The sequence below is a fragment of the Acomys minous genome, assembly GCF_964271855.1.
Source record: "Acomys minous genome assembly, chromosome: 20".
Taxonomy (NCBI): Eukaryota; Metazoa; Chordata; class Mammalia; order Rodentia; family Muridae; genus Acomys; species Acomys minous.
The window spans coordinates 15,116,938-15,129,315 of record NC_140502.1 but is presented as its reverse complement, the minus strand read 5'-3'; the positions used below and the strand labels follow the sequence as shown (position 1 = coordinate 15,129,315).

Genomic DNA, 12,378 nt, shown 5'->3' with positions numbered 1-12,378 from the left:
AAATAAGCACATACCTAGATGTGGCCATGACTTCAGGAATTTTCTTGGAATATCTTCCCCTGATATCATTCAAAATATATATCCATTCCATGTAAAGAAGCAATTGACACACCTCGACTAGGCATTAGAATAAGTTCCATATTCAAGGTCTCTTTTTATTATACGCTTAGAGGTCTCTACAAATGTAGTTTAAAGATGGTAACATGTGGTACACTCTTGAAGGAATAAAAATTTAAAAATTAAGATAGATTGAATAAAGTAAAAATTTTCTACTCTAAATGATAGATGATAGAACATATGGTAAAATACATTAGGTATTAATACTTGCTGCTCATAAAAGGTCCAGTTCAGATATTTTCTGTTTGTATGGTGTACTATCAAACTACAAACATTGCCAGCCTATAAGCAGGCTGTTATATATTTAATGTGTTTGCTTTGGAGGAGACATTCTTTATATTCTTTAATTGAAGTTATAGGGCTAATTCTTAATAATAATAATAATAATAATAATAATAATAATAATAATAATAAATAATAATAATAATAATAATAATAACCTGTTCTGATCATTTTTTATGTGTAGCTGAACTTTTAACCCTGCACATGTAATGAAAAATGATAAACATACCCTGTACTTCTCTGAGAAACATTAGTCTATCTTTCTTCTGTAAAAGTTATATGAGTAAAAAGCATCCGGTTGCTAGAAGTCAGAGCTGTGACCATCATGCTGTCTCACTTTTTTTCCCTCACTGACTCCGCTGAAGGCTGCCCTGTCAGCAAAGACCCTATGAGTCATTTGTGACAAGGAAGTTCCCCTAGAAAGTATTTCCACATGTCCCTGTAATCCTAGATATAGCTTGGAATATGTGCTCCCTGATTCACTATATGGATAAATATGGAAATATTTTAAAATGTTTAAAATGGTCATTTTCCCATCCCATTTCTTTTTGTATGAGAGGTCATATATCCAGGGTGGCCTCAGTTAAATACATAATGTAACCAAGATGACTTTAAACTCTTGATTAATGAGTTATTTTCCAGGTGTTTTTTTTTGAGAAAGTTTCTCACTATGTCACACTTGGCAGTGTGAAACTCCATGTAAGGCCAATGTGTCCTGAAAGTCATAGAGATCCACATGCCCTTATATCCTGAGTTACGGTCTCAAAAACACATGCTATTACATTCAGAAATGGTGACTGACTTCATTAGTGTTTTATTGCTGTTAAAAGACATCATAATTATTGTAACTCTTACCAAGTAAAACATTTAATTGGGGCTTGGTTGTGGTTTCAGAGGCTTAGTCCATTATTATTATGCCAAGGAGCACTGTGACAAGCAGTCAGACATGTTGCTAGACAAGTAGTTTAAGGTTCAAGGACTAGACATGCAATCAGTGGAAAAAGAAAGACTGAATCTGCCTAGAATAGATTTCTAAAACCTCTAAAAGCCCAGCTTTAGTGACATACTTCCTCTAAAGAGCCCACAGCTACCCTAACAAGGCCATGACTCCCAATATTTCTAAGTATTTTCATCTCCTGATGACAAAGAATTCAATTATATGAGCCTAATGGGGTTATTCGTACTCAAATCACCACAGTGGGCATCTCATCAATTGGTATATCTTGGAAGAGAATTTTTCTTTCTCCATAACATTTTTATCTGCCTATAGATCATCATGGTGGACTGGGAGCCTTATGACGTCTGTGATGAAAGATTTATGGAACCAATCTTATGTAGCTAATTGTTAAATTCTATGCAAGAACTCTAATGTTGATTGACGTCCACAGATACTCAGAAGTTGGGAGATGGCAAGTACTCCCTGTGATCCATGTTCTTATGCACTGACCCTGGGATTATAAGGTACTGGTGGTGTACCTCTGAGTCATGAACTTCAGCTCTTCACTGGAGTTCCTAGGCAAGGGCTCTACTTCTGAATTACAGGTATCCCCTCTACTGCACTGGGTGATTATAGTCAAATATTACCTGTATTGAACCATGCACTGATCATATGATTTAAACGGAGAATATGTAAATCTAATCATACACTAAATATGACAGTGAGCCTTCATACATGATTTTGTGACAGTATCTGAATATCTAAGCAAACATTTATGAGAGAGAAACATGTGACATTTATCTTTGTGACTATGGGTTATCACACTGAAAATGATTGTTTTTAGTTATATCCATTTACCTGATAATTTCACTTTTCTTGATGTCTAAATAGTATTCTTTTGTATAAATGTACACTTTACTTATTATTTCACTCTTACCCAGTTGTGGACTATGTGAGCTACCCGAATAGTAGCCTTGCAGGACATGCATAGTAGTGGAATAGTGACCAGTCTCTTCCACTTTACAAGATAACAGCCACTCATATCACAATTACTGGGCAAAAAATTTATGCTTAGATGGGCCTTAGGCACTATGGGAGAACCTAGAAATATTATTTTCAGTGCACATAGTAGTAAGCCAACTCTTAATGACTTATTGTTATACTTATAGATTAAAACATCTCCCATTCTTTATCATTCAGCAATATACTGAAACTAAAACAGAATCCCATTCCCAGCCAAGGTACAGAGAATAAGAAACTCAGTAATGTGCAGCCTTAAATGGGACATCTACATAGTACCCCTTCCTCGAAAGGCTGAGGGATCAATTTGTGGAGAAGGCAGAGAGAGTGTTCAAGTCATAAATAGTAACAGGATAAGATGAATCAGTGTGTTCTGAAGTCACAGTGGTTGTGTCATCCTTCACAAGCTGAATACAAATAATTTGCTGGTATGAAGAGAGAGGTAGGCATGAGGTCCTCCTAGTAGAAGAGTTGATAAGCTGAGAGAGAGATGGAGAGAGAGACAGACAGACAGAGACAGAGACAGAGATAGAGACAGAGAGAGAAGAGAGACACAGAGAAACAGAGAAAGAGACAAAGACAGAATTATCTTCAAGATTGTATTCACAAGAAGGTAAACACATGCAGGAACAAGGAGACAGGACAAAGTGGAGTTTATGGGACAGGAATAAAACAGAACAGAGAGTTGGGTGAGGAGAGAAAGGTGAAGGGATCTGGAAGGCATTGGAAGGTGATGTTAGAGCTATCAAAACACATTGTAAATGATACTAAAAGAAAAAGTAAAAATTACCACCAAAAGATTGACACAGCATGTCAGAAAGCACCATGAAACAGGCTTCAGTAAAATTATTTAGGTCTAGAATTGGGTTCATTAGATGGCAGCACAGCTGCCAATACCCACGAATGGCTACCAGAAGGGAAGTGGGGCAGTTGGAAATTAGGAAAATTATTACCCTGAGCATTTCTCAAAAACACTGAGTGACAAACTCTAAACCTCCTAAATTGCATTCTGCTAGAGGTAAAAGTATGTTTGCTACCCATAAAATGGTCTAATTGTGTCAAACACAGAATCTAGCTCTTGTAGGCACAACCCGTGATCCCCATTATAGGAAAGAAAAAAATCTACCCAGAGGGATATATGTACCGTTGAGCCTCAGAAATTCTGTAAAGTCTGTTGTCCCTTAAATGATGGGATGCTGTTCTCTATACTTATGACACAGACTGGCAGCTTGCCTTGCATAAACCTTTTTATTCTAACTATAGAGTGGTCTTGTTCAGAGGGTTCATGTATTCACATACAGAATCCAAAGAAGAATGATCAAGGCAGAGTGACATTCAGCGCATTGCATGTTGGGAGACTTATTGAAGAGGGAGTAAGTGATTTCCCCCTGAAGAGTTTAAAATGCATTTTTCCTCCAGAATAGGAACTGGAAGAAAATGTATTCCATGTGTCACAGCAACAGTATTGAAATCTGGTCGCATGTGTTATTGGGAGAAATTTGATTTTGATCCTGGGCAGGCTTCTGTATTCTGGGAAGCAATAGAAATACTTGTCTTAAGACAGGGAATATCCTTGGGCTGGGCAACACATTGGTTGGACAATAACTCAATATCTGCTCTCCCTTTACTCCTTCAGGTCTTGTAGGCAGGTGAAATTTTAGGTAGAAGTTTTTGTGAGTGGCTTGATCCTCCCCACTCCTGGAGGAGTCTTGTCTAGTTACAGGGTGTCCTCCTCATTCTCCATGGACCTTGCTACAAAGTGTCTCAGCTAAGGTCACCCTCATATCCTCCCAGGAAACTATGCTGATTTAGGTCTGCACCCTGATGGAAGAGAGTCATATCCCTGATGCTATTATGGATACTGTGCTATGCTTGCAGACAGGAGCCTAGCAGCTACCAAGGTGTAGCTGTTTTGGAAGTTTTAGTTCCTTTAAAACTCATTTATTTTATGTTAACATTCTTTTTAAATTCCAAGTATGGGACATGAGGACTGTTCCAGTTCGTTCACAGCTGATAACAGCCTTGTGAGATGGAACACGATCATTATCAATAGAGAACTGCCTCCTGCAGAGCTTTGGTGTTTGCCAGTTGGAAAAATATGAGAGCAGGGAGTGAGAGAGAGAGAGAGAGTGAGTGAGAGAGAGAGAGAGAGAGAGAGAGAGAGAGAGAGAGAGAGAGAGAGAGAGAGAGAGAGAGATTCTTTAGACATGTTTACTGTAGTGTGGTTATCCTATATTACATGGCTGATATGTACTTATACATGTGTACATAGCATGCATTGCTCTCTGGATCTTGGTTACCTCTCTCAGGATGGTCTTTTCTATCTCCATCCATTTGCCTGAAATTTTCATAATTTCCAAAATTGCAAAATAGGCTGTTTTTCATATCCTGGTAATATGGTTCACAATTTATTTATTCACTCTTTGTTTGAGTGACATCTAGGGTGTTTACAGGTTTAGGCTGTTATAAATAAAGCGGCTATGAACATAGCTGAACAAATGTCCTTGTTGCATGGTGGAGCAGCTTTCAGGTATATGACCAGGAGTGATAGAGCTGGATCTTGGGGCAGGTATTCCAAATTTTCTGAGAAAGCACCAGATTGATTTTCAAAGTGGTTGTACAAGTTTTTACTCCCACCATATCCTCACCAGCATGTGTTGTCACTTGAGTTTTTATCTTACCATTCTGATTGATGCAAGGTAGACAATCAGAGTTGTTTTGATTTACATTTCCCTGATGACTAGGAAATTTGAACATTGCTTTAAGTGTTTCATAGCCATTTGATATCCCTTTGTTAATTTTTCTCTGTTTAGTGCTCTACCCCATTCTTTAAAAGATTTATTTATATTGTATACAGCATTCTGTCTTGACACCAGAAGAAGACACCAGGTCTCATTATAGATGGCTGTGATGGTTGCTGAGAATTGAACTCAGGATCTTTGGAAGAGCAGACAGTGCTCTTAACCTCTGAACCATCTCTCCATCCCAATGTACCCCATTTTTTAATTGGATTATTTGGGTTGGTGGTGTTTAATTTCTTGGGTTTGGATATTTGCCCTGTGCCAGTTGTAGTGTTGGTTAAGATATTTTCCCAATCTGTAGGCTGTCATTTCGTTCTGTTGACAGTGTCTTTTGCATTACAGACACTTTTCATTTTCATGAGCTTCCTTTTATTAGTTGTTGATCTTAGAGGCTTAGCTGTTGGTCATCTGCCCAGGAAGTTGTTTCCTATGCCAGTGAATTCAGCACCTTTCCCCAATTGTTTTCGGACAGATTTAGTGCATCTAGTTTTATATTGAGGTCTTTAATCCATTTGGACTTTAGTTTTGTGTAGGGTGATAAATATGGTTCTATTTGCTTTTTTCTACATGTAAGTATCTAGAAACCAATTTAAAGGATCAATGAAATGAGGAATTGGTTCTCTGAGCAAATCAACCAGATAGACAAACCCTTAGCCAAACTAACCAAAAGACAAAAGGAGAGTATCAAAATCAAAGAAAAAAAGAAAGAAATAACTACAGACTCTAAGGAAATACATAGAATCATTAGGTCTTACTTAAAAATCCTTTATGCCACAAAATTTGAAAATCTAAATGTAGTGGGTACTTTTCCTTATAGATCCTATTTTTAAAAGTTGAACCAAAATCAGGTATACAAATTAAATTGTCCTGTATCTTCTAAGGAAACAGAAGCAGTCATCAATAGTCTCTCCACCGAAAAAAAAATCCCAGGACCACATGGATAAAGCATAGAATTCTATGAAACCTTCAAAGAAAAACCTAAAAACAATTCTCTTCAAACCCTTTCACAAAATAGAAACAGAAGGAACATTACCAAATTCATTCTATGTGGCCACAGTCACCTTGATACCTAAACCACACAAAGATCTAACAGAGGAAGATAATTATAGACCAATTTTTCTATTACCATTATTTTAAAAATAATCAATAAAATACTCAAAAACAAAATCTGAACACAGCAAAAATATCACTCATTATGACCAAGTAGGTTTCATCCCAGGCATTTCTGATCAAAATGCCCACACAATTCTTTACAGAATTAGAAAAACAATTATCGACTTCATATCAAGAGGTAACAACTTTCACATAGCTAAAAAAATCCTAACCAATAAAAGATGTGGAAGTGTTTCCATTACTGATATTAAGCTGTACTTTAGGGCAACAGTAAGGAAAACTTCATTGTACTGGCTTAGAATCAGACAGGTGGAACAAGGGAATTGAATTGAAGGCCCAGATATAAACCCAAACACCTATGGACAATAGAATTTTGATAAATAAGCCAAAATCATGCAATAGAAAAAAGATAGTATCTTTAACAAATGGTACTCATCTAATTTGATATGGGTACATGTTTTTTATTTAGTGAGTAACAATAATTAATTCCCACCTGCCCAAACTAGACTCAAAATCAATTCTGTGTATTTAGCTCTGTTTGATGCAATTTTTTTCTCTTACTTTGATCTGTTCATTGTAGCAAAAATTATCTGATAATAGTCTTTTTCTTTTTATGTTTTTAAATTATTTTTCATTTTTATATGTACATTTGTATTATTACACATAAATATTATAAACTACATACAACAAGATGAAACTATTAGGAAATATGAAAATGTTACATTCATAATGTTTAGACTTCTTGAATTTGACAACCTTGAAGAAAACATCTTTCCTATCTTGGTGAGTCTAAAATTCTGAATGTAAATCAATATCTATCAAATTTTATTTCTATCAACTTAAAACATCTACCTAAACACCTGGTCTTCAACCCTATCTGAGATTTGAGAAAAATAAAAAGTAATTGCCCAAATAAACCAGAAGTGGAGGTTAGCAGTTTCTAATATGAAAAAATGACAAAGACAGTTTACGGCCTGAACAGTCACCCAAATTGTATAATGTTGGAGCAGTGTTGTGTCTGTGTATACTGCACACTTTATTTGCAAGACCTATACTAGTTATCATCACACAACACAAATATGAAATTATCTATATTTGTATTACTTAGAAAAGTGGCTCATAGGTTTTATTCTTCTAGAGGATCTGGGTTTTATTCCCAGAATCCTTGTCCTTCCCGAATTTCCAGAGAATTTGATTTATTCTTCTTGTCCCTGCCATACACTGCTCACACATGTGCATATACACACGACAGACCTGCATATGGGTCTCTTCTTTACTCAGTGGCTGTTGACCACCAACTCATGTGTACAAAAAGATCAGAAACAAGGACAGGACACAGAGGGTTGTAGTCATGATGGACGGACAGACTTCCTGGAGGAGGTACAAGGAGGAAAATCAACTTTATTCCTGAGGTAAAGGGACTATGTAAGAAAAGGGAAGCAGCCAGGAGGTACTCTGACAGATGCTCACAGTGAACCTCTTTTGCACTAAACAACATGGTCCTATTTCTCTTGCAGCAGCACACAGCCTAATTATCATATGGTCCCCTGGGGGAGAGCATTCTGCAGGAACTTCTGTTAGATGCTACTTTTATGATAAGTCAGACATCTAGCTCAGGGACATCATCGACCAAAGAGCAGGCAGAAAGAAGGAAGCTCTCTGGGAGAAAGGAGACCTCCATCTTCCACCATGATCAGAGAGTTGTCCAACTATTATCAAGGGCCTCAGACCTCTCCCATGACCTGTTGAGTGTGACCTTCCATCTGACCAACATGGGTTGTGTGTCTCGTGGCTGACTACAGTGATACACAACAGGAGGCTCATCCTGGGTAGCATAGACATTTAGCATATTTATCTTAAATAGCACTAGACTTAATTAAATGTTTGGTGGTAGGGAGCTTGTGCTTGCTTGATCAACTGTTTTTTGTGAGTGTTTTATGTGTTATTTCAATGATGGTCATGTGGGATATTCCAGTGTGGTGGTTTATTCTCCATGTTTCACCAATGATTTTGAAATGATGGCTCTTAAATGCTGGCATATTATCAGTTTTGATTTGGAGAAGTACTCCCATAACAGCAAAGGTATATGGAGTATGATTAATAATTTTTTTTTAGTTCTCTTTAGATTGTATTTTTTTTCCCTCAGGTGAAATAGGAATAAGTAGCTATCGTGACAAATTTTTATTTACCTAGTAACTGGACATGGGTGACATCAGTCTTCTAGATGGCATTGGCTTCATGGCATCTCTGGTTAGTGCCCAGCTATTATATGGCAGTAGTATGAATTAAAGAAGTAGAAGAGGAACAAGTATTAAGAAGGTGTTTAAGACATTTTATTTGGGTATCGAGAAATTTGAGTTCTACCTTTTTTAGGATGATGTGGATCAATTGATGAAATATGCTGCATTGAGCTGTGACATGGCGAAAGTGGCAGTGGCAGTGATTTTACTACCTACTGCATTGCTATGAAGAATCGGTTCAGGAATGGGTGAGTATGACCTTAAATGGCTAACGAAGATGAGACTTGTTCTGGAATGGAGTATATTTGAGATTTTTATCAGTAGAGGACAACGAGAGTCACCATCCAGTCTAACCTAGGACTGAGCAGGTTAATTACATTAATGCTGTGGTATTTTAAAAGAAGAAGAATGGCACATAGGTTTTAAATGGGGAGGTGTATCTGCGAAAAAGAAGAGATGGGAGAGAGCTTTATTGTTCCCTTGGTATATTGAATATGTGGCTCTCTGCTGCCCCTGAATCTGTGTAAGTCAAAGATGCATGAATGATGGGGGAGCGGGAGAAGTGGAGAGTAGGGTAGCAACCCCAGCAGTGGCACAGATATCAAGAGTTTATCCTTGGGTTAATTGTTGTCTATTTTTTCTGAGAAGCAAATAAGGCTATTAACAAAAGAGGTGTGGCTTCTCAGGAGTCGCTGGGTATCTGGGAGCGGAAGGGTAAGTCATTATGTCAGATTCTTTGCATAGAATTTATAAAGGATGACCTCTTCAGGTCTTTATCATAGTGGATGAAGCATAGGTTTCAGTTAGTAGCCAACAGCTTTCCCTATTGGTGTATGAAGCTGTTCTAGATCTCTCTCACTTTGATAGAAAACGCAACTATTTTGGGGGAAGAACTGAATATAAGAATTTTGACTCAGTGCTGTGGATTAAATAGCAAGCCTTGTTCTATGGGAAAACTTTTGTTTTGTAGGACTTTTATAGCTTGTTGTTTGAGATATGTTAGAGTAAAATTTTTTATTCTGTCTTTTGCCTTGCCACATTAATAGATCATCCATGTTTCTATCCTCTATTTGACATTCGTCTCTAAAAAGAGCCTCCCATTGTACAAACATTGTCCTGGGGGGGGGGGAGATAAGCACATGTCTTGCCAGTGTTGGGGAGTTAAAAGGTTGCCATTGAAATTTTGTAAAGTAAATTTGGTCGATGAGGCATGGATTCATTCCTTATGGACAGGTTGGAATAGCTCTTTTAAGTCTGTTGCCAGGAAGGGATACCAGGCCAATAGGTATTATCTTGTTAAATATAAATTATCAGGGAAGATCTTTATGGATGGAAGTTCTGTGTTCCTGGGCCATTGAGGCTGAGGTGGGTGAGGACAATTGTTCACAGGCTAGAGATAACTGTTTCCAGTATCCCTAAGATTACAGAGCAGTTGATGGCCATTGGAGGAGATGCCACAGGCAGAAGCAATATGGATCAGCAGGCATTTGGAGATCTTTCTGCGATGATGTCAAGTTTCCCATTATAGAAAAGAAAGAAAGTGCTGTTTGGGGTGTCTAAAATTCCTGAGGCAAACTCAACTCTTCTAGCGCAATCACCTCTGGGGAGGGAGAAGCCTAAAGCAGGAGAAGAATGCAAAGCAAGTAAAAATCCAAGCAGTACTCAGAATGGGAAAGTAAGGCAAGGGTCGTGCTGTTCACTTGGTAATGGCAGGGGCACGGCAAGGTAGGGGTGGTACTCACAAACCCCTGTCTTTCTGGAGTTACTGTTGGGGCACCAGCTGTGGATCTCCTATTCCCCCTGGAGATATTGGCCACCGGGTTTTGGTTTCAGAGTGCTAGAATTCGTGATGAGAGAGAGTAGGGCCATTTCCAGGAACACATCTTTTTATCCAGAAACCAGGATGGGAGGAATGTCATTTGAATATGACATTCAAATATGTCATATTAAGTGTCTTACAACTGATTAGTAGTGTGCATATATGAATCAGTTCAACTGTATGTGCCACACTTTTCACAATGTGGAGTACAAAGTAGGAATACAAGATCATCCCAAATGGTCATTTCAGTCCTCCCCCAAAAGAAGTGCTGCTTTCACTACATTTCCTATGTCATCATGAACAGTGACATCCAGCACCACAGAGCAAGAGAGCAAAAGTACCTGTATACTTATGTATGGGAGAAAAGAATGTAATAAAAATGTGGAGACATATGTGAGAAAATGAAAAACCATCTTCATTGTTTCTATATTTTATTTATTGACTAAAACTTTTAAACAGGAATCATAATTGCATGAGCTTCACTATTCTGTTTTTTGTAATATTAATAAGATTTTAAATTACATTAATTTATTTACTTTGTAGGTGGCACCATCATGTTGTATGTGTGTAAGTCAGAGGAAAACTTTTGCGTTTTGGTTGCCTACTAGTGTCAGAATTAAACTCACATCCTCATGCTTGGAGACAAGTGTTTTAATCCTGTGAGTCATTTCTCCCCCCACCCCAATATTTGTTGATTAAAGTAATTTGAGTTAAAATAGGGTTTATGCCATGGCACTAAGTCATAGACATGTTCAAGGACATATGAAGTATCCCTGTAAGATTCATATACTTTATACTATTCCCATGGAAACAGCTCTTTAAGAAAATCTGCCATCTTCTCCTGAAATGCTTTATCGAATTCTTCAGCCTGGGCTACTGTGAAGTGATCCTTCCAGTCCCCAACGATGCCTGGGAAACAGAGAAGAATATTGAAGCAGATCTCGTGATAGGTTTGAAGTCCAGATGACCTCCTAATTTATTTAGGTAAATATTTCTACATAGCTGCCTAAAGTTGCCAATCTATCAAACTGAAAATTGTATAAATCCCACAGACATAAACGTTTGTATTTTGTTGTCTTTAAAATTCTTCCAAAATTCAAATGTTCTTTCACAGAAAAAAATGTGCAATAGTTTTTGTGAAATAAAGGTATGTGTTTGTTCTACAAAATTAAATCAACTAGGAATATGAGATCTGCTGGTTTTTTGCGGTTTGTTCCTCTTTAGAGCTTCAGGGACAAATCTGGTTTATGCTTTTCCACTTGGCCTGTACATGGCTGTCTCCTTCATTTTGGTTGTTCCCTTATGAAAACTTCCTCTTTTAAAAAACACTTGTTCAATGTGCACTTTCTCCTAATCCCCAAATCTTCTCATTTTAACTTCATTGTCTTTTTAAAGGTACTGTCTCTAAGATGTGGGGTCATAGGTCTGCAATGCTGCACTGCACTGTCAGCGTTCAGTATTTCATTCAGGGAGGCTTAGTATAGATCCCTGCCTATAATCATCCAGTGAGGGGCATAGAGCATAGGTCAGTGGTAGCTTATCTTCTGAGTATTCTGAGTATGCATAAACACTGAATTAAATCTCAAAATAATATAAATATACTACCCAAATGGACATACATACTGTCTCCAAATAGAGTCACAACGAAGGTTATTTGAAACTACTATTTAAACTTTTGAAACTGTGAGAAGTTATGATTCAGATATCCTGAGAGAAAAACCATTTTGTAAGAGCATTGTAAAAACAATAAAAGAAGGGATTGGGGAGTTGACTGAAGAGATAAAGAACTCATATATCTTGCCGAGGAATTTAGTTTAGTTTGAATCATGCAGGCTGGGAACCTTGCAATTTCCTATACTGATAGCTCCAGGACATCTAATGTCTCTTCTGGCATTTTAGTTACCTGCATGCAAGTAGCATGCACATTTTTCACATAGATATGGATAATTAAAAATAAGAAATTTAAACTTAGTAGTTTGAAGAATTGTTGAAGAGTTAACAGCACTAAATTTTCTTCCAGGATACCATTGTTTTATTTCCAGCACACAT

At 37.4% G+C, this 12,378-nt stretch overlaps 1 protein-coding gene across 1 annotated transcript in view; it reads right to left on the bottom strand.

Annotated features, from left to right (window-relative positions):
- Positions 1–10,743: 10,743 nt before the first annotated feature.
- LOC311591159 (sulfotransferase 2A1-like) overlaps positions 10,744–12,378 on the bottom strand; it is a 65,135-nt gene continuing 63,500 nt past the window's right edge. The window contains exon 6 of the mRNA XM_084770528.1: positions 10,744–11,238. Coding sequence (XP_084626654.1) covers positions 11,126–11,238 — 113 coding nt within the window. The 3' untranslated portion in view covers positions 10,744–11,125. The remainder of the gene's footprint in view (positions 11,239–12,378) is intronic.